Here is a 23,604-nt window from a genome sequence, read left to right as displayed (position 1 = left end):
AGGTCTCGCCTGCTCAGGAGGGTCTCGAACCCGCGGGCTCAGGCAATTCACTCACCTCAGCCTCCCAAAGGCACGGGATTACAGGCTGAGCCACCGAGCCCGGCTAAGGTCTCCTTTCCCCTGTAGTTGTTATTGATGGCTTTGTCACAGATGAGTTTGTTGAGAGATTGAGTTTTTGCTTCTGGAATTTCCATCCTGTTCCATTGATCTATATGTCTGTTCTTGTACCAGTACTAGGCTGTTTTGATTATTGTTGCCTTAGTTAAAATCTAAAGTCTGGAATTGTGATACCTCCTGTTCTGTTTATTTTCCCAAGGATTGTTTTGACTATCTGTGCTCTTTTTCATTTCCATATGAGTTTCTGTATTGTTATTTCCAGATCTGAGAAGAATGGCATTGATAATTTGATGGGTATTGCATTGAATCTGTAGAGTGCCTTGAGTCAGATGGACGTCTTAACAATATTGATTCTTTCAATCCATGAATATGAACTGTTTTTCCATTTGTTTGGGTCATCTTTGATTTCTTTGAGCAGTGTTTTGTAATTTTCATTGTAAGGGTCTTTCACTTCTCTGGTTAGGAAGATGCCAAGGTATTTCATTCTTTTTGTGACTATTATGAATGGAATTGTGCTTTTTATTTGGTTCGCTGCCTGTTTGTTGTTGGTGTATAGAAATGCAATTGTCTTTTGCATGTGGATTTTATACCCCAAGACTTTCCCAAAGTCATTTATCACTGCAAGGAGGCTTTTAACAGATTCCCCTGAGGTTTTCAAGGAATACGATCATATCATCAGCAAAGAGTGATAGCTTAACTTTCTCTTTTCCTATTTGGATACCCCTGATTTCCTTATCTTGCCTGATTGCTCTAACTGAGACTTCCAACACTATGTTGAACAGGAGGGGTGAGATGGACAACCTTGTCTTATTCTCATTCAGGAGAAATGCTTCCAACTTCTGTCCATTGAACAATATGTTGACTGTGGGTTTATTATAGATGGCAGTATTTTGCAGTATGTTCCCTCTGTGCCTAGGTGTTCAAGAGTTTTTATCAAGAAGGGATGCTGGATTTTGTGGAAAGCTTTTTCTGCATCTAATGATATATCATGTGGTTCTTATTAGAGGGGCAGATATCATAGTAGGACTTCAGCAAACAAAATAAACATGGCCAAAATATTCTCCCACTATGCCATGAGGCAGGGAGTGTTGGAGACTTCCTGAAGGGCTGACAGATGTCTGAGGAAAAGAAGAGAGATGCCTACCTGGACGGATTCATCCCATATAGAGTTCTGGAATGAGACACAGTGAGACTAGTGATTGGTCAACAAGATAAATCACCTACCAGGTATAATGTGCACAAGTCGGAGGGGGCAGGACACTCAAAGCCCAGCCTTCTTTGCTACTATACAAAGCAACCATGTAATTTAAAACTAGTTGTATCCCCTAAAGATATCCAATTTTTTTAAAAGTGAGAAAGTGTGATTAAAAACATGATTACGAGGTGAGGAATGGAGGTTGTCGCCCAAGCTTGCCTAAGATAAGCCTGTGGGAATCCTCCAGATAACATTAATCTCTCGATCACACAATGTAGAAGAGATGGAATAGACTGATTTCACCTGGAGAAGAGAGAAACAGACCTTTGAATGTCCTGGAGGCCTAGTGCAGTTGCTCACACCTGTAATCCCAGCACTTTGGAAGACAGGAGAATTGCTTGACCCCAGGAGTTTGAGAGCAGTCTGGGCAAAATAGCGAGACCCTGTCTCTACAAAAAAATAAAGAAATAAAGCAGTTATCCAGTCATGATGATGAGAGCCTGTGGTTCTAGCTATTTGGGAGGCTGAAGTGGGAGGATCACCTGAACCCGGGAGTTCAAGGTGGCAATGAGCCATGATCATGCTACTACATTCCAGCCTGGGCAACAGAGTGAGACTCGTTATTCAAAAAAACGGGGGAGGAGGGGCGGATTTGGTGGCTCAGCCTGTAATCCCAGCACTTTGGGAGGCCGAGGTGAGTGGATTGCCTGAGCCTACGGGTTCGAGACCTGCCTGGGCAACTTGGCGAGACCTCATCTCTACAATAAATCAAAAATTAGCCAGGCATGGTAGCGTGCGCCTGTAGTTCTAGCTACTTGGAAGGCTGAAGCGGAAGGTTGGTCGGAGCCCAGCAGATCGAGGCTGCAGTGGCCAGGAGCGGCCACTGCACTCCAGTCTGGGTGACAGTGAGACTCCAACTCAAAAAAAAAGAATGTCCTGGAAAGCTTATCCCTTTGATTGTCCTTTGGCTTCCATACCCCCATCCATAACTGGGCACAATGGCAAAAAGGGCCATTCAGGAAGCTTTCAGTGATGGGCACTTCTATGAAGCGGAGGTAAGGTGGGAACACCTGGGTGGTACACAGGTGAGGAGCTAAGACTAATACCTGGCATATAGTAAAATCTCAAAAATATATACACCATTGTGTTAGCTACTATGAAACAGCCAATGATAAAAATGTACTTTTGTTTTTTTGAGTCAGAGTCTCACTTTGTTACCCAGTCTGGAGTGCAGTAGAACACTCACAGCTACCACACCCTTGACCTGCTGGCTTCAGGTGATTCTTCCACCTCAGCCTTCCAAGTAGCTGGAAATACAAGCATGCACCACCACGTCCAGCTCATTTTTAGATTTATTGTGGAGATGAGGTGTCACCAAGTTGCCCAGGCTGGTCTCGAACTCCTGGGCTCAGGTAGTCCTCTCGCCTCAGCCTCCCAAAGTGGTGGGAATACAGGCATGAGCCACTGCACCCAACCAAAACAAAATGGACTTTTTTTTAGTAAAATAATATTTGATGAACATGTGATTCTACTACTAATGAATATACTTGAATGCTGCTAGTCCACACAAAAATACTTAATGTTTATTCCAATTATCTACTGCTGTTAACACACTTAGTGACTTAAAAGAACATAATGCCTCAAGCTTCTGTGGGTCAGGAATTTGGGATGGTCACTCAGAGGTACTCAGCTGGCTGGTGAGCTGATCTGGAGTGCCCAAGATGGCACCACTCACACATCCTGTGCATTTGCAAGAACAGGTAGAAAACTGGGGTTGGCCGAGATTATCAAACAGTGTCTTCTGCGGCATGACAGTCTCTTTCAAAGTGGCTTGGGGATCCCAAAATGAGTTTTCCAAAAGATCCAGATAAACACTCCCAGGTTTCTTATGACCTAGTCTCAGAAGTCCCAGACATCATATCTACCTCAGTCAACTGGTCAAGTAGGTCCCTAAAGTCAGTCCAGATTCAAGGGTGGGAGAATTTGACTCCACCTCTCAATGGGAGGAACAGCAAAGAATTCACAGCCATTTTTATCACAGCATTAATCCATATTAAGTGAGAAATGTACGAAATTGTTTCAAAACAACCACTCACGTGGAGAAGAGCAGAGCTGACATTTGTAGACGTTTGGATCTTAATGGGAGACCTGTTTATGCCATGCCGAATGACTCTTCTGAAATGTGTTTTAATGGCACGTGGCCAGTCAATAGAAAAATTCTAGGCATTTAAAATCTCAAACATTGCCTTTTCCCAGAAAGTCCATACTTATCAAATGTATTCTAGCTGCCATCTTTTAAAATTCTGGATGTAGTTCTCCTGAATGTTTGGTCATGAGACACCCTGTTTCTAACAGAAAGGAAAGGTTCTCCTTGAAGTTTTCTGCCATTCCTTTAACCCCTCTAAATCCATGAAAAGAAACAATGAAATGAAGGAAATGAAATAAAATAAAGGATGGACTCTGGTGAGGGGATACATTAAATTTCCCATGAATAGTTAATTATAGGGATTGTTTTTTACCTTATGAGCATTACAAAACAATGACAACAGCTTTCATTTCATTTGTACAGTTGGTGGAATTACCAACTAACTATATGATCCCATTTGAGTCTCAAAACAACTCCAGAAGATGGATGGGAAATCTAATATTACTTTTCCTGTTTTGTAGATTAAGACACCAGTGACCAAAGTCTCTTGACTAGTAAAAGGCAATTCAGGGCTGGAACTTAGGTCACCCAGTTCTATATCAACTGTTCTTTAAACTCTGCTGCTGCCTTGAATAAGCTAATATAGTTGGACAAAGTATTTATCTAAGTTCACATCAATACTGCATATTTAAGTCCTCAAGAACAATAACTGTGTATTCAAAAATTTGCCTTATTTCTGCATTTTCCATCTAGAATTTCATTTTGTCTTTCTGCAAAAACAATCTGCATTTTGTAACCACTGCACACCAAATTTGAATTTCTCAGAATAAATGACTTTTTACTTATCCAAGAATAAATGGTATTCATCATACTCAGCAAGGACATCATGGTTTGATTTTCAAAGTACTTTGCATGCATCAGCTAATTAAGCTTCCCTGAGTCTTCAGTATGACAGTTGTTTTCAAAATATCTCTCATTTTCCAGGAAAGTTCTCCACTCTGTCTTATTTATGCAAATCAGCACATTTGTTCAGCTCTTAAAATAAAAAGCTAAAGGCCATGAAATTACTTTGATCAATATGTGGCAAATACAATTAGCTAAGTGAGGAAAAAATGCCTAGTGACTGATCTTAAGGACAAATTGGAACACAACAGAAAAGTTCAATGCTTTTTTTTTTTTCCCAGCATCTCACTGTCACCCTGGCTAGAGTGCAGTGGCATGATCATGGCTCACCACAGCATTGACCTCCTGGGCTCAGGTGATCCTTCCATCTCAGCCTCCTGGGTAGCTGGGACTACAGGCATGCACCACCATGTCTGGCTCATTTGCAAACATTTTTTGTAGTAACAAGGTCCACTGTGTTGCCCAGGTTGGTCTCGAACTTGTGGGCTCAAGTGAACCTCTCGCTTCGGCCTCTCAAACACCACTCCCAGCTGCTCAAGGGTTTTTAAAGTCTAGGTATTGAATTATCTCCTTTGTAATTGAAACTTGAGGTGGTTTCCTACTTGGATCATTCTAAATGGCATGACCATATTCTGCCTTTAAATTTTGTTTAAAAAAATTTGTTTTCAATTTCAGGATGGAAATAAGCTCCTAAAAGATAATCTCGTCTTTGGACTCAGTAATCTTCAGGGACCATTCAGGAAATGTTGCATTCTCAAAAAGCCTGTACAACTGGTCATCTCAACTACATAACAAACCCTATACTTGTTCTATGCCTTACAATGTTTTCCCTACAGCTATGCCAGGATTCTCAACATTCTAGTAGCTCTTTTAGGTTTAGACCAATATGAAAATTCCTCTCATCCGAGAAGTGAAAGGCATTCATTCAGAATATTTATTCCTATGTCCTAAGCACAGATTACATACATGTTTTAAAAAAAACAAAACTGGGATTTAAATGTATAGAATATAGGTCAGTCACGGTAGCTCACACCTCTAATCCAAGCACTTTGGGAGGGCAAGGCAGGAGGATTGCTTGAGCCCAGGAGTTTGAGACCAGCCTGGGTAACATAGCAAGACCTCATTTCTACAAAAAAATTCAAAAAGTAGCCGGGCGTAGTGGTGTGTACCTGTAATCCCAATTACTCAGGAGGTGGAGATGAGAAGATCGCCTAAACCCAGGAGGTCAAGGCTGTGATGGCTGTGATCATGCCACTGCATCCAGTCTGGGTGAGAATGTGCGTCGTGAGTCAAAAAAAGAGTACGGAATATAGGACAGGTGCATTTCTGTTTAATGAGTGAACTAATTGGAAATAGATTCTGGAATTAGGCTCCTGGGCAGTTGGAAATCATCTGGGGGAGGAACGGGTGGAGGGAGGGAGAAGTAAAAATAAGGTTCTCTTTCCTTGCATCACTCAATATGAGACATGTGTGTTTCCCTTATATCAAACTTAATACAGGATATAAATGACACTAATGATGATACTCATGAGACGTACCAGGCAGAGCAAAGGAAGTAACAATCATTTTCATGTGCATAGCATTTCAGAGTTTGCAAAGAGCTTCCTCACCCCAATGGCTCTCTTTATATTGGAAGAAACTGTAATTCCCTTTTTTTTTTTTAGTTGGGGTCTTACTCCATTGCCCAGGTTGAAGTGCAGTGGCGCAATCACGGCTCACCACAGCCTCGACCTGCTGGGTTCAGATGATTCTTTCACCTCAGCCTCCTGAATAGCTGGGACTACAGTCATGTGCCACCACACCTGGTTTTTTTTTTATGTTTTGTAGAGATGAAGTATCGCCATGTTGTCCTAGCTAGTCTCGAACTCCTGGGCTCAGGCTGTCCTCCCGCCTCAGTCTCCCAAAGTGCTAGGATTACAGGTGTGAACCACCACGCCTGGCTGTTATTCCCATTCTATAGATAAAGTTTGGAGAGAGTAATTTGCTCAAGGTAATGTTGGTAATTGGCAGAGCCAGGGCCCAAAGCCAGAGCTTCTGACTTCCAATCTGTATCCTGTTACACTCAACCGTGTTGTAAGAACACTGGGTACTGAGTCCAAAGCTCAGCAATCTAATCCTTGCTCATTTCTTAAGCGTGTATATTTAGTCAAATAATTTAGATTCTTTGAGCTTCTGTTTCTTTGTATTTAAATATTATCACCTTCCTTTCCTCATTGAATCAAATAAGAGAGTATGCAGGAAAACACTTTATAAACTGTGAAATGCTACATAAATTAAGGAAGGTATCACCAAGTCCATCTTAATAATTTGATATTCCTAGGAACCTTGTGTCAACATATTCTTATAATTAAGCTTTCTTCCCATTTATCTTTTAAAAAATAAAGAATCCTCCTCCTCTTCAAAGTTTAATCTTCCACCTGTGCTTTAACATTAGATGGGCTGGGCACGGTGGCTCATGCCTATAATCCTAACACTTTGGGAGGCCGAGGTGGAAGGATTACCTGAGCCCAGGAGTTTGAGACCAGCCTGGGCAACACAGCAACACCTCGCCTCTAAAAAAAAAAAGAAGAAGAAGAAGAAGAAGAAAAAAGAAAAAAAACCAAATTTTTTTAGAAAAAGATTAGACCTGTAACAATTTATCAAGTGCTTACTAGGATAGTATCATCTCACTTAATCTTCACATCATTTTACAAATAATGACCCAAGTCTGCCCCCAAAGCTATGCAATTTTCTCAAGATTGTGCAAATAAGTATTAGAGCCTAGGAAGTACTGTTTCAGAGCCTCTGCCTTTAACTGTTTTGCACTATTGTCTTGTCAATGGCTCAGGCAACGGGTCTGTTTTCCTGTATTTCAGTTACCTATTGCTGTGAAACAATCCACCCCAAATTAAGTGGTTTAAAATCATATCCCGAGCCGGACTCGGTGGCTCAGCCTGTAATCCAGCGCCTTTGGGAGGCTGAGGTGAGTGGATTGCCTGAGCCCACAGGTTCGAGACCTGCCTGGGCAGGCGAGACCTCATCTTTACAATAAAATAAAAAAATTAGCTGGGCGTGGTAGCGCACGTCTGTAATTTCAGCTACTTGGAAGGCTGAGGCGGAAGGATTGCTGGAGCCCAGCAGTTCAAGGCTGCAGTGGCCGGGGAGCGGCCACTGCACTCCAGTCTGGGTGACAGGGTGAGACTCCAACTCAAAAACAACAACAACAACAACAACAAAATCATATCCCTTCCTTTGTTCATAATGCTGCAATCTGATCTGGGCTCAGCTGGGTGGTTCTTCTGCTGGTTTTTGTCTAGAGTTACTCGTGTGGCTCCAGTGAGCTGGGAGCACAGCGGGGCCTGAACCATCCAGCAGGACTCTCATCCTCCAGGGTCTCCTCCACATGGTCTCTCATCATTCAGCATTCTAAAGTTTAAGCTTTTGTACAGCATGGCTGATGGCTTCCATAGGAAGACAAACCCCAATATGCAAGTGCTACCAAGCCTCTGCTGGCATTTTACTGGCTAGTGTCACATTGGCCAGAGCAAATCACCAGGTCAAGGCCAAAGTTACAGGGGAAGAAGAAACCTGAGAATTTTGGCTTACAGGGGGCCATCAATGTCCACATCTCCTCTCTTTCCCTCGATCTGCAAATTCTCATTCTTTACTTATCCTTTCTCCTTAGCTTAGAAAATATTTGGGTGACCACATTTAAATATAAATAAAGGCCAGGCACTGTGACTCATACCTGTAATTCCAGCACTTTGGAAGATCAAGGCAAAAGGATTGCTTGAGCCTAGGAGTTCAAGAGCAGCCTGGGCAACATAGTGAGACCTCATCTCACAAAAAATTTAAAAATTAGCCAGGCATGGTGGCATGTGCCTATAGTTTCAACTACTCAGGAGGCTGATGCAGAAGGATTGCCTGAGCCTAGAAAGTCGAGGCTGTAATGAGCCATGATCGTGCTACTGCATACCAGCTTGGGCAACAGAATGAGACCCCGACTCAAAATAAATACATATAAAACTTGCTGTGGCGGCACATTTCCCTTTAGCTACCATCTTACTCTTCTTCTTTGCATAGTCAATAATTTTTTTTATAAATTTAAGGGTACAAGTGCAATTTTGTTACATGAATATATTGGGTAGTGGTGAAATCTGTGTATCCATCACCCTAATTTACCCACTAAGTAATTTTTCACCACCCACTCCCCTCCCAGCCTCCCACCCTTTCAAGTCTCTAACGTGCCCACCTGTACACATTATTTAGCTGCCTCTTATAAGTGTGAACATGTGGTATTTGACTTTCTGTTTCTGAGTTGTTTCACTTATGATCATGGCCTCTAGTTCCATTCATGTTGCTGCAAAAGACATGATTTCATTTCTTTTTATGGGATAGCCAATCATTCTTAGAATGGTTTGCTCTCATTGTTTTTAATCTGCCTATTCACCCTTGGCATCAGCCATTTTTACAAATTCCATTTCTTTTAATCCTCACAAAACTGAATTAAATGTTGTATTAGTCAGGGATCTCCAGAGAAACATAACCAATAGGAGATAGATGATTGATAGATGATAGATAGATAGATAGATAGATAGGGCAGGCAATGAGAAATTAGCTTATATTAATGGAGCCAATTCTAAAATCTGCAACCAGCCAGCTGGAAGTCCAGGAGAGCCTCTTGTGTAGTTCCTGTCCAAGTCTGAAGGCTTGAGAACCAGGAGACCAATGACGTAAGTTCTAGTCCAAGTCTGAAGGCCTGAGAACTGAAGGGCTTATGTTGAGTTCCAGTCCTAGAGCAGATCTGTATCCCAGCTCAAGCAGATAGGGAGAAAATTCTCCCCTTCCTCTGCCTTTGTGTTCTTTTCAGGCATTTGACAAGTTACATCAAGCCCACTCAGATTGGGTAGGGCAATCTGTTTTCTTTGGTCCATCAATTCAAATGTTAATTTCTTCAGAAAACATCCTCAAAGACACACCCAGAAACAGTGTTATTTAATAATGTTCTTAAATAATGATGACCAGATATCTGGGTTTCCCATAGTCCAGTCAAGTTGACACATAAAATTAGCCATTATGGATAGCATTTCCATTTTTAGATGAGAAATCTGAGACTTAGAGGGTTAAGTAAATTGCCCAAGACTACACAGATGGTCAGTGATACTCCTGAGTTCAGATACAGGTCTTTCCAACCTTGAAGCACCAATCTCCTTCCACTAAATCAGTGGTCCTCATTTGGGGTGGTTTGCCCTCCATGGAATACTTGGAGGTTTTTTGGTTGTCATAATTGGTGAGTTATGTGAGCTTACTACTGACCTCTAGTGGGCAGAGGCCAGGGATACTGCTAAATACCTACAAGGCACAAGAGAGCCGCCGCCAACAAGGAATAATTCAGACAAAATGTGAATAGATAAAGAAACCCTGGACTAAACTACACTAGTCCGTATTTCTACAGTTTTCAAAAACCAGTGGAACAGTAATAATATACTAATCTAAAATGTAAATGGCTACAATTCCACACATCTAATAAATACTTGCCGATCAAATGATGAATAAATAAATTAGCTAGACGCAGTGATCCACCCCTGTAATCCCAGTACTTTGGGAGGCCAAGATGAGAGGATTGCTTGAGCCCAGGAGTTCAAGGCCAGCCTATGCAACATAGTGAGACCACGTCTTTATTAAAAAAAAATTTTTAATTAGCCAGATGTGGTGGTGCATGCCTGTAGGCTGAGGCAGAAGGATTGTCTAAGCTCAGGAGACTGAAGCTGTGGTGAGCTATGGTCAGACCACAGCACTCCAGCCTGGGTGACAGAGTGAGACTCCTGACTCAAAAAGTAATAACAATAATTAATGAATGAATGTTAAATAATTTTGGAATGCAGAGGAAGGCAACTGCATTTTCAATAATTATTTACAATTAGCATTCACTAAGATAATAAAATGTTTTAAATTATTATCAATAACATAGGTAGGAAATAGATTCCACATATTCACTTCAAGCATGAAGTAGTGCATATAAAATATTTTTAATACAATAAAATTATATAAGATTTGTAGTGGGTTTGGTAATTTAAGGGAAAAGATCGCAGTAATTTGGGGTTCATAACATTTACACAATGATTTTCCATTTTAGAGTCCTAAAATATTAGGACTACCGGACCATCTAGGTAACCTTTTTCATTGTTAATCACTAGAGAAAACTGAGTCTAAGAAAGTGTAAGTGACTTGCCCAAGGTTTCTTGGCCAGTTAGGGGCAGTGACGGAGTCAGAATCCAGCTCTTCTGACAGCTAAATCGCTTAATCTTTTTTTCATTGTAAGATGTTTCTCAGTATAAGTGAAGTATTGAAATTGGGGGAGTTTTTTTTCTTGCCACACGTCTTATTTAAACACATTCTTCATTCACAAAATAATTAAATTCCTATGTCATTTGCCTTGTTTAAGCTATATAAAAGCATTATTGAAAAAAATTTAGCTCAGCCTGTAATCCCAAGCCTTTGGGAGGCCGAGGTGATGGATTGCCTGAGCCCGCAGGTTCGAGACCCGCCTGGGCAACTTGGCGAGACCGCATTTTTACAAGAAATCAAAAAAATTAGCTGGGCGTGGTAGCGTGCGCCTGTGGTTCCAGCTACTTGGAAGGCTGAGGCGGAAGGATCGCCGGAGCCCAGCAGGTCGAGGCTGCGGTGGCCGGGAGCGGCCACTGCACTCCAGTCTGGGCGACAGAGTGAGACTCCAACTCAAAAAAAAAAAAAAATTTAAATATTAAATAACCCGACCAACTTTCCAAGGTAAGCCTATTCCCCCAACACAAGGAAATGTATTTTTCCAAGTATGCACAAACTTGAACCTGAAAATGTTTGGAAATTTTTGTTTAAAAACTGAAACTCAAAGTGAAATCAGAATTTATCTCAATGATGGTTTTTTGGCTTTGTTTTCTTTCTTTCTTTTTGTTTTTTTACCCCTTTCTTATACCTTTGTGTAAGAGTTAGAGTGGAGATATTTATTTGCAAAAGAGCTGGGTCAGCGCTGAAGCAGAAGCCAGGAAGTCTGGGTTCCAGCCCAGCTCCCTCCTTAACAGCTCTGTGATCTGGAGCATGTCACCCTGCAAGCTTTCCAGGCCTGTTCTTCATCTGCCACAACCTGGGGTTGTTGCGAAAATCAAATAAGATAATGTCCCATTTGTAAATTTGTTTAATAAACCCAAAGCACCATGACAACATGAACTTCAAGTATCTTTTATACACCATTACCAGTTCTAAATAATGTTTATTTAAAGATATAAATTAGGCTGGGTGTGGTAGCCTGTAATCCCAGCACTTTGGGAGGCCAAGGAGGGAGGACTGCTGGAGCCCAGGAGCTTGAGATCAGCCTGAGCAACATAGCTAGACATCTGTCTCTATTTTTTTTAATTTTTACATAAATATGTAAATGATAAGAACACTAATTGTCTACTTAAGTAGACTCTAATTGTCTACTTAAGTGATATGTAGTCATTTTCAAAGGGATCACTTAGAGGAATCATACTGAGTCTCCATGTTGAGTACATGTTACTTTCATTAAAACTGGGAATTGAAGCTGGGTACAGTAGCTCACCCTGTAATTCCAGCACTTTGGGAGGCTGAGGCAAGAGGATTGCTTAAGTCCAGGGTTCAGGACCAGCCTGGGCAATTTCGTGAGCCCTCATCTGTACAATAAATCAAAAAATTAGCCAGGCGTGGTGGTGCATGCCTGTGGTACCAGCTACTCTGAAAGCTGAGGCAGAAGGATCAACTGATCCCAGCAGTTTGAGGCTGCAGTGGCCATGAGCATGCCTGTACTCCAACCTGGGTGACAGAGTGAGACATCCACTCAAAAAAAAACAAAAAAAAAACACTAGGAATTGATTAGTCCAGGCGAGTGTATTTAAACTTATAAATGACTTGCGTTCTCCTCCCCCTACACACACACGCTCAATCCCAGCCTACTCTCGGTGTGCTGCTCCTCACTCTATCCTTCCAGCCCACTGTTCCCTGGTTCAGGTGACCCATCCTGTGCAGACTAAATAGCGAGGGAGATGAATATGTGTCCTCATTTGTTTCTAACATGAAGAGAAAGCCTATGCTATAAATCCCTTTTCTTTTTTTTTTTTTTTTTTGAGTTGGAGCCTCACTCTGTTGCCCAGACTGGAGTGCAGTGACCGCTCCCGGTCACCGCAGCCTCGACCTGCTGGGCTCCGGCTGAATCCCTTTTCTTTAATAAAAACTTCATTTGTTGAGTTAAAACCAGACTCATAGTAATTCCGTATGAGAATTGCTAAAGATAATTCTGTAACCTTGAGCATGTCACACTAAAAATAATGGTGGTGCAATGGAATATTATGCAGCCATAAAGAAAGACAAGCATATGGACATCGCAGCAACTTGGATGGATTTGGAGTCGATCATACTTAGTGATCTATCACAGAAACAAAGAACAGAGTACCATATGTTCTCACTCATAAGCGAAACTTGAACAATTATAATACTGTAAGAAAGGGATTGGCAGTAGTGGGCAACTGTCAGGGGAAGGGGGTGGGATTGGCAGTTGAAGGAAACTGCTAGGTGAGGGAGGGGCATACCTCATTAACGAGGGTACCTGCATAATCAGCGTTTGTATACCTAGTCCTGAATTGTACCCCACATCTTTATAAGTAAAAAAAAAGTAAATGAAGGCACAATAAAATTTTAAACAGTGAAAAAAAAATAATGGTGGTGATGATGAGATGGAGAAAAATAAGGGGACTATGAAGCCAATGAAGAATAGAAACCAGCTGTGGATTAAGTGAATATGAAACATACACCATATATTGCCACTCTCTGCTAATTACCAGCATAATGATAGTAAAAGAATAATAATAATTTAGACGAGGCACAGTGGCTCACCAACACTTTAGGAGGTCAAGGCAAGAGGATTGCTCAAGCCCAGGAGTTTGAGACCAGCCTAGGCAACATAGCAAGACCTTGTCTCTATAAAAAATATCAAAAAATTACCCGGGTATGGTGATACATGCCTATAGTCCCAGCTACTTAGGAGTCTGAGGTTGGAGGATCGTTTGAACCCAGGAGTTGGAGGCTGCTGTGAGCTGTGATCATGCCACTGCCCTCCAGACTGGGTAACAGAGTGAGATCCTGACTCAAAAAAAGAAGGTAGAGGAAGGGAGGAGGAGGTAGAGGAGGAGGGAGAAGAGGAGGAGGAGAACTCACAATGACAAAGAAAAAAGAGGAGGAGCCAAAGAAGACAAAAGGTGTTAATAAATGTTTGGAAACTAGAAGATTGCCCTAGAAAAGGGAAAGCTTAGACCTAACAGCTGGCAGAGAAGGATGCCATAGACAAAGAAGCCATTCACACTGCAGAACCCAGAAAACTTTCAAGAATCGGAGGCCAGATGATCTGGAAGGCCAGGTGAGGAGAGAGGCTGAAATCCCGAATATTGGTTGAAAGTCTATGAGATAAACTCTGAGATTCAAGTTCTTCCTCCTGTCTGTAGAACCAAGAGACTTCCCTGTTTCCACATTAACAGGCAAGAGGGGTTTATACCTTGGTTCTGAACGCGGGGGTGGGGGGCACAAGGAGAGCGGGAAGTGGAACCATGAAGAAACCTGAGGGGGTGAGAGATTGAGATTGCCAGTCTCTTCACCCTCTCATCTCACAGAATGCCAGGGACTCACTGGAAAAAGAAAGAAAAAAAGGAAACAGAAAATGCAAGGTATAAGAGGAAATTTTCAAAATATTTTATGAATATCTTCAAAGAGATAAGAATATATGTCACACTGATAATTAAAAAAAAATTTTAAAAAGAAGAACTTTCTAAGGTAGGAGATAGGAAGTTCACCTCTAGAGAAAAAAAATTCCCTGAAAAAAATCTGACAATGACATTTGGGGTGGCCCATCAAAGCCGTCAGCTTTCTGATCCATGGACGTCCTCCAAAGATCATTGGAATGGCTCCATGGAAGTCCTCCAAGCCCTGTGCATGAAACTTCTAATTAACTTTCTAGTGACTCGCTGCTAAGTATTGATGGACAGCCAAAGACATCAGACATTTGAGAAAAGCTTTCAACATGAAAAACAAAGACCAAAACAAATAACTGGGGGGGGGGGGGCGGAAATAAGAAAGAAATAGAAAATGCAAGATACAAGAGGAAATTTTCAAAATATTTTATTAATAGCATCAAAGAGATATATATATCACACTAATAAAAAAAGACAGGATAATATAAAAAAGAGTGACCATCAGGATATTTTTTAAAAAATGTATATGAATGTTACAGCAAACTAAGGCAAGTTAGGTCAGTGCCATCGGAATAGAGCAAAGAATTGTAAAAGCAAAACAAAAGAGTTTATTCATGTTCAAGGGAGAACAGAACTGACACTAAGAATCAACATGGTGAAAGGTGTGAGGGCAAGATGTATTTAAGGCTGCTATAAGGAAATGTGGGGTGGGTGAAAGTCTCCAGCAGCTGCTTTCTTAGGTGTTGACAACATAGGTCTTGTGTCTTAATACTGTCAGGGCAACACCTGTGACTCCTGTCAGTGGTGGACTAGTAGGCTGTCACGGAAGACTGATCACAATCGATTAGGTCAGCCCAGTGTATGGCTAAAGACGAATACTTGAAATAGAAAGAGGTGTCAGTTCAGAGCTTGCTTGAGGAGTTACAATCACCAGCCTCTATCTCCAGAGAACCGGTTTTGTCCTTTGTTGATGATTAGAGGGTGAGTTGAAATTCACTACTAAAAGCACAACAAAGCTAAGCAATGCTAACATGGCCATTCTCTTTAGCAGCAGCTGTGCCATCTTGACTTTCCTCCCTCCCCGTGAGCATCTTCTCACTCATGTGGAAGCTAAAAGAAGTTGATCTCATAGAAGGAAAGAGTAGAAAATAGGATACTAGACACTGGGAAGGGTGGGGGAAGGAGGGACAAGGAGAGATTTGTGAAGGGATACAAAATTACAGACAGGAGGAATCAGTCCTAGTGTCTAAACCACTGTAGGATTACTGTAGCTAACAATAATATATTAAAGCACTTCAAATATAGTGAATGCTTCCAACACAAAGAAATACTAATCTTTTGAGGTGATGAATATGCTAATTACCTTGATCTGATCACTGTACACTATACGCATGAAACATCACTATGTATCCCATGAATATGCACAATTATTATCTGTTCTTTAAGACAAATAAAATTTTAAAACAAAAAAGGGGCCAAGTGCAGCAGCGCACAGCTGTAACATCAGTGCTTTGGGCCAAGGTGGGAGGACCACTTGAGACCAGGAGTTTGAGATCAGCCTGGGCAACATAGTGAGACCTTGTCTCTACAAAAAAAAAAAATTAAAAATAGCCAAGCATGGAGGCATACACATGTAGTCCCAGGTACTTAGGAGGCTGAAGCAGGGAGATCACAAACTCAGGAGTTTGAGGCTGCAGTGAGCCATGATTGCAGCACTGCACGCCAGTGCAAGCAACAGAGCAAGATTGTCAAGAAAAAGAGGGAAGGAGGTAGGGAGGGAGAGAGGAAGAAAGGAAGGAAGGAAGAATGGAAGGACGGACTCAGTGTTCTAAATCATTGGACAAAATTAATTCAACTTTTCCTTGTTAGATACCAATTGTTTTTTTATTTTTTGAGTCAGAGTCTCACTCTGTCATCCGGGGCTGGTGTGTAATGGTATGCTTGCGGCCACCACAGCCTCAACCTGCTGGGATAAGGCAATCTTTGCACCTCAGCCTTCCAAGTAGCTGGACCCACAGGCACACACCACGACCCTTGGCTAATTTTTTTTTTTTAATTTATCACAGAGATGAGGTCTCGCCAAGTTGCCCAGTTTAGTCTCAAACCCCTGAGCTCAGGCAATTCTCTCACCTCTGTCTCCCAAAGTGCTGGGATTACAGGCATGAGCCACCGGACCCAGCCCCAACTGCTTTTTATTTGAGCAACATTGCTTGTGGGTTTATTGCTCAACAGTGGCTTCTTACTTGTTCTCATTTGGAGTAAAATCTTTCTTTAATGGATCATGTATTGGCATGTGCTTCTTCGCCTTGCTGCTTTTGAAAAGAAAATAATAACAAATTAGAGAAGTAACTCAAGCAAATTAGAGAAGTAACCCAAATACATTACCCAAGAATTCTGACATTTAACTAATATGAATTCCAGAAAGAAAAGACAAAAAAAAAAAAAATAGAAAGGAAAAAGTTATCATAGAACTAACACATTTAAAGTTCCCAAAACTGAAATATATGAATTTCCAAATTCAAATGATTATCTAAAGAAAATTTAAAAGGACTCAAATTAAGGCGGCAATTGTAATTTTTCAGAACAATAGGGACAGATATAAAAATTTAAAAACTTCCATAAAGAAAGAAAAAAAAAAAACTGTCCTCATAAAAACATTGGTTAAAAACTGGTCTTGGAGTTCTTACTAGCAACACTGGAAGTTATAGGAAAATTGAACAATGCTTTAAAATTCCAAGAAAATAAAATTTTCAATCTAGAATTCTACATTTAGTCAAGTGAAAAATACAGATAGTTTTCTGATGTGGAAAGTCTCAAAAATTCTGTCTCCCATATACAAAAGGGGACCCAAAAAACCCCAGAATTTATTTATTAAAAAATATGTATTTATTCTCATATGTTTAAACTTCAGTCACCTTCAAAGTACTCTCCATCTGATGCAATACACATTTTAAGACACCTTTTTCACTGCTCAAAACAGTTTTTGAACTTGTCGGTTTTGATGGCCTTACGTACTTCTGCTGTTTTTTGTTTCACCTCTTCCACATGGAAAAATATTTCCCTTTAAGGACTTGTCATTGGGGGAACCGAAAAAAGGTCTCTCGGGGTGAGATTGGGTGAATAGGGAGGGTGGGGCATGAGGGTCATGCCATTTTTGGCCAAAAAACTGCTAAACACTCAGTGCAGTGTGGGCAGGTGCGTTGTCATGGTGGACGAACCTGTTTGCCACAACTCAGGATGTTTTCCTGCAAATTGTGATACAAATGGTCAACCAAAGTTTTTATCTGGAAGTTTTGAGAAGGTTGAAGGTGACTGAAGTTTAAACGTGTAAGATTAAATACCCAATTTTTTATAAATACATTCCGGGGTTTGGGGACCTCCCCCTTTGTCAAGAAACTTCAGGAGAATGTACTTCATTGAATTGAGGGAGAAAACCAAGAAAGAAAAATATATGGGACCCAGGAAGCAAGAAGTCAAACACAAGAAACAGGCAAAAGGGACTGCCGGGTGCTGTGAAGAGAGGTCCCAGGAGAAAAGTCACACATGAGCTGAAACACACCAGTCCAAAGGTGCAAGAAAACCGGGGCTCTGGGAACCACATCTCCAAGGTGGGAAATGGAAGTGAGGAATTTCCTCAAGGAAGTGTTGCTTTGTTGTTGTAGCTTTTACTACATTAAGAGGACATTTTAAATATTGCCAGAAATTTTGGGAAGAATAAATAATGGGTGCGAGAAAAACAGACTTTAAAAAGAATGCACACAGTAAAGCAAGTCCCCTACGTGTGAACCTTCAAGTTACAAACTTTAATGATGAACACCTGAGTTTTTAATGTATGATTTTTTTCCAGCAGGTGTCAGTACCATCTGTTAAATACATATAATATTATATAGCCGATTGGTTAGTTGGGTACCTCGGCTAACTTTGTTGGACTTAAAACAAACTGGACTTACAAATGCTCTCAATATGGAACTCATTCCTGTACCTACCACACCAAGCCTACCTGCAGGTCTCCTTCAACTCACAGGTTGCCAACTGCAACCTCTAAGTTAGATGAGCATTTGATGCCCTCTAGGTCTGTGACTGTGTGGCAGAGTAACGTTGTATTACTAAAAATCTTCATTGAATGAATGTGTGTCTTAATTACTCCAAAGATGGTTTGATTTACCTGAACTTGACATATTCTACTACATTTTGTGACTTTTGTCTCCACTATGAATATTCACACAAGTCTTAAAACCAGCGATCAGCATAGAGAATTTACTTAAAGAAACACATTCATAAACAAAGAGAGGTTCTACCCACACAGCAAGGCCAAAAAAATCAAGGAGTAATTTTCACAGGGACACAACTGAGTAAGAACAGTCAAAATCGGTCTTCTCAGACATGTTAGTTCACAAAGATAGCAATCACCTTTAAATACAAAGCACAATATCAGGCTCGATGTTTGCTAAGATTCTCTTTAAATCATTCATAAGAAAAAAAATCATTCATAAGAAAACTTTTACCTGCACTAATCCTTATCTTCTTGATTCGCAGATCGAGACAGCATGAAGAGTGGGCTTTTTTTCCTATATATCTTGGGAACTGCAGCTGCGATCCCGGTAAATTTTCTTTCTTCTGTTGGTACCTCTCTACTGGCATTTTGTTTGGAAACCCCCCATTTTACAATTCTCTTTTTTATTTTAATTATATTCTTTATTGCCCAAGCAATGAATAAATAACTTTTAAAAATCAAGAAAATGTACTTTTTGGGGGAGGTGGAGGTCTCATTCTGTTTCCCGTGCTGATCACAGTTCACCACAGCCTCGAACTCCTGGGGCTCAGGCGATCCTTCTGCCCCAGCTTTCTGAGTAGTTGGGACTTCAGGAACATACTCCATACCTAGCTAATTTTTAAAATTTTTTTGTAGAGACGAGGTCTTGCTATGTTGTCCAGGCTGGTCTCAAACTCCGGGGCTCAAGTGGTCCTCCCACTTCAGCCTCCCAAAGTGCTGGGACTACAAGCATGAGCCATTGCACCTAACTGATAACATACTGTTTAAAAACTTTTTTCTTCATAACTATCATGTTCTATAGGATGCCATCAATATGCAGCAGGAAGTTTGGACTATCAGTTTTTTAGCCACAGAATATACCCAAATACCCACAGGACAGGAATAAATAAATTCCCCTAGGGAAGCTATTCACATTGGTGTTATAAACCTAAGAATTTAACTTAGAGTGCACGTCCGTCCTCTGCAGAAGCATCTTCTTCAAGATCAAATAGATATTGACTGAGAAATGTTGAAAGTCTGAAATAAAAACAGGCTAGGGAGAGGAAATGACATAGTAGTCATAACCAGCTCCAGCTCATCCGTGGGAGGCTGCCCAAGCAAATATGCTAACAGTAGACAGGGCTAGAACATTCTCTTCATGGTCAGATATACAGGCCCCACCATTCACACAACAATAAAGCAGCCACACATGTCAGATCATTTGAGAGCATGTCAGTAGCCGCAAAACAACCTGAAAGGTTTTGTTTTTGTTTTTGTTTTTGATGAAACCATGGCTTGGATGATCATTTGGATTGCTCCACAAATGATCTATATCACCCTTAACTAAAAAAAAGATTTGTACTTTTTCACCAAATGGAGGAATCAGCCTTCTTTCAACAGACCAATCAGGTTCTCTATTGTCCCACCCTTCCCTCCTTCTCTAAGTCTAAAATTTTGTCCTTGCTTTTTGGAGAAGTGGGTGACTAGCTTCTGGTTGACAGAAGTGTCAGGAAAAACAGACTCCATGCTCTGACCAAGTGGTTCTTAGAAAACAGAATGTATGACCACCACCAAGAATCATGCTTCAACCGTGTGGAGCTTCTCCAGCTGAAATTATATACTGCATGCTAAAATTACAAAAGTGGAACAAATTGATGTTCAACGCAGAAAGAAGCTCCCACAAAACCACTGTTTTCTCCTGAAAATATGCTTTGCCTTGGCAGCAGTTGCCACTATGTGAATAGACCTCAAAAAGTGTCTTTGAACCAAATGTCTGAACGGCACACCTGCCCACAGACACGTTCCAGATGCTTCCTTTCTGGGGCAATTGTCATCATGCAGACCTAACCAAATACTAAAAAGCTAAATATCTTCTCATAGAATTAACCTACTAGAAATTTTCTTATTGTCGGCTCTGCCTGCCTGAATTCTCCAATTGTAAGTGGATTCTGTATGGTTGGGAAGTTTCAAATGGATTTCCAGAGGGCATGTGAAATAAATATAGGTATAGGTATAATGGTAAAATAGAATTTCAACTTCAGAATATTTATGGAAGAAGAAAGGCTGCCATGTTTTTTGTGCATTTCTTCCTGCTTGGAGGGGGGTGTGGAGAGAAGAGCAGAGACAGTGAACCGTTTTCCACTAATAAGCCTAAAACCTCCCCATCCATCATCTTTCATAATGTCCCCTGCCAGCAACTTGCTATAGTGGCCACCATTTTTTCTGTATTCTCCTCTTCTTTAGAGCTTCCTTAGAAACTTCTTCAAATATTATTACTCCTTTTAGTTGAAAAGGGGTTAAGAAGAAAGAGAACAAACTAAATCTAAAATAAATCCTAAAGCAAGTGTAGTGGCTCAGGCCTGAAATTCCAGAACTCGGGAGGTCAAGGCGGGAGGATTGCTTGAGCCCAGGAGTTCAAGACCAGCCTGGGCAACATCATGAGACCTCGTCTCTACAAAAAAACTATAGCCTGAGCCCAGGAGGTCCAGGTTGCAGTGAGCTGTGATCGTGCCACTGCACGTCAGCCTGGGTGACAGAAACTCTGATTCAAAAAAAAAAGATTTCCTGGTCAATATTAAGGCCAGCAGTGTTAAGAAATCAAATGAATATTCAGATACAAATTTTATAACCTTTTCTACTAATTATCAGTAAGTACTTAAATATTAAGAAAAAGTTCAATGCTATATCATATGGTTGATTTTATTTGACTTCAACTTTCTATTACTTTTCAAAATTATAAAATACAGAATGCTTTGTAAAAGTTTGAAAAACAGAAAATAATTTCAAAAGTAAAAAATAGCATTATTGAAATGTTTTTGCTCTATTTTCACTCGGTCTTTGCATATATAATTTTTTCTTAAATATGATCAAGATTTTGCTTTCAATTAATATTAGACTCTGGGCATTTGCTTATATCCTCAAAAACTCTAGAGAATTTTTTTATGCCATTCACTGGACTACCAGCGTTAGAGAATATTTTTAAACTGTTTTTATGAAGAAAGTATATTGCTACTAATAATGACAACAAAAGTGACTAGCAATTTTTAAATGAGCATCTCGACATGATAATACAAGGTTTTCACTTTTTCAGACAAATGCAAGGTTCTTATCTGATCATTCCAAACCGACTGCTGCAACAGCAACACCTGACAACACTGCAAGTCCCTTTTTAGGAATTGAAGATGCAGAAAATGAACGAGAAATTGCAGCGTCCACTGAAGACCATCCCAACCCTGAGGTAAAAGTAACATCATTTATATTAATATGATTTTTCAGTTCTCCAGAGGCCTCAGTTTTAAAGCATGGACAAAGAGATCGCCTGTGTCTCAGTTTAATTACTTAAAACATAATGAGCACATCAAGTGCCTCTAAACACTAGAAGAATTGTGAGAATTAATGGGTCTTACTCCTTGTATACAATTGTTTCACTTTACAAAATTCAAATTCAGGTTAAATCTGTGGCCATATAGTGTGAAGAACATCATAAATATGTTTAAGGCCCGGCAAGGTGGCTCACACCTGTAATCACAGCACTTTGGGAGGTGGAGGCGAGAGGATTGCCTGAGCCCAGGGGCTTAAGACTAGCCTGAGCAACATGGTGAGACTTTGTCTCTACAATAAATAAAAAATTAACCAGGCACAGTGACACATGCCTGGGAATACACATGTATTCCCAGCTACTCAGGCAGCTGAGGCAGAAGGATTGACTGAGCCAAGCAGGTCAAGGCTGCAGTGGCCATGCTTGTGCCACTACACTCCAGCCTGGGAGACAGAGTGAGACTCTGACTCAAAAAAATAAAATAAAATAAATATGCTTACATGATAATGTACAAAGGAAAATAATAATGAATTTTAAATGCTCAGGAATCGTAGGTTTGATGACATTATCATTGTTTCAAAAATAAATATTTTTCTTTTAAGGCTGAAAAATCTTCAGTCCTAAAGTCACAAGGGGAAGGCCATGAACAGTCCTCAGAGCAGGGCGAGAGTGACGGTCAGGAGCTGGGACTGAAGGACCAAGAGGACAGCGGCGGTGACCTCAGTGTGAATTTGGAGTATGCACCCACTGAAGGGACACTGGACCTGGAAGAAGATCTGAGTGAGCCTCAAAAGAAAAAGCTCCCAGAGAACACTGATGACCTTGCTTCTGATGTCAGTTCCTTTGCAGATTCTAACCAAGAAGAAAGCTTCACAACGAGAGAGGAAAACCAAGAACAGTCTACAAATGATTCACATGATCAGTTGAACAGGAGCAATCAACACAGCCAAGCCCTAATGGATCAAGAAAACCAAGAGCAGGATCCAAATAGTCCCCATGGAGAAGAGGCAGAGGAAGATGAGCCAGGTGAACCTGGCGCCCACAGTGATAACCAAGAAGGGGAGAGAGAATTTCCCAAGGAGCATTCTAACAGCGAGCAGGGGGAGGATGATACCCAAACTGTTGGTATTTCAGAAGAGTCTGATCAACCAACTCAAGTAAGCAAGATGCAGAAGGATGAACTTGAGCTTGAACAAGAGGAGGATGACACCAATGCAGAAGCGGAAGAGGAAAATGTGTCAGACATCAATAAGCACATTCAAGACACCAAACAGCAGCACCAAGAGGGTAAAATTGACCTTGAAGATGTCAGCAACCACAAGGAGCTGGATGAAAAAACTATTTCTGAGGCTTTGCTCGTGGAACCTACTGATGGTAATGTCCAGCCCCGAAATCATGGAGCTGATGATGGGAGTGATGGTGGCCTCAGGCACAGTGCAAGTGATGACTACTTAATCCCAAGCCAGGCCTTCCTGGAGGGCGAGAGAGTTCAGTCCAATTATCACGTCAAAATGGAGGAGCAAAGAGAAAGAGCACGTGAGAATGAAAGTGTAGACACCAGTGAACCTGGAGAACATCAAGAGGTAAGATTACGCGCAAGGATGCTTGTCCGATAACATCAACATTCTCAACACACCGTCAGAACCTTTCTCTGTGTTCTCAGTCTCCCGTGTGTATGCCTATCAGTACATTACTAAAATATACAATTATTTATTTTTGGGTCCGCCTCCATCATGAGGCTGAGAATGCCTGTTTTATTGGGTGCCCTCAGAAGCAGACTTAAATGCCATTTATTTGAGAAGCACGGTCCTGAACATTAGTTACATTAGCACAAGGGAGGGATCAGTGGTCACGACACCGCCAGGGGAAGGAGGAGGGAGAAGGGAGGGGGGAACATGACAACACAAAGGGTACCTGGTCCACTACCAGCGGGAGAGAGGGCTG

At 41.0% G+C, this 23,604-nt stretch overlaps 1 protein-coding gene across 2 annotated transcripts in view; it reads left to right on the top strand.

The window, feature by feature from the left end:
* SPARCL1 (SPARC like 1) overlaps positions 1 to 23,604 on the top strand; it is a 57,781-nt gene that overhangs the window by 17,767 nt on the left and 16,410 nt on the right. Inside the window, exons 2-4 of one of the 2 annotated variants that reach the window (XM_008070594.1) lie at positions 18,626 to 18,690; positions 21,433 to 21,579; positions 22,263 to 23,243. In XM_008070594.1, coding sequence (XP_008068785.1) covers positions 18,637 to 18,690; positions 21,433 to 21,579; positions 22,263 to 23,243 — 1,182 coding nt within the window. In that variant the 5' untranslated portion in view covers positions 18,626 to 18,636. The remainder of the gene's footprint in view (positions 1 to 18,625; positions 18,691 to 21,432; positions 21,580 to 22,262; positions 23,244 to 23,604) is intronic. The other variant, XM_021718827.1, reaches the window with a different exon arrangement.

The sequence above is a fragment of the Carlito syrichta genome, unplaced genomic scaffold (genome assembly GCF_000164805.1).
Source record: "Carlito syrichta isolate Samal-C Ts95f unplaced genomic scaffold, Tarsius_syrichta-2.0.1 Scaffold313819, whole genome shotgun sequence".
In the NCBI taxonomy this organism is placed as follows: Eukaryota; Metazoa; Chordata; class Mammalia; order Primates; family Tarsiidae; genus Carlito; species Carlito syrichta.
This window is presented reverse-complemented; position numbering and strand designations above follow the sequence as displayed.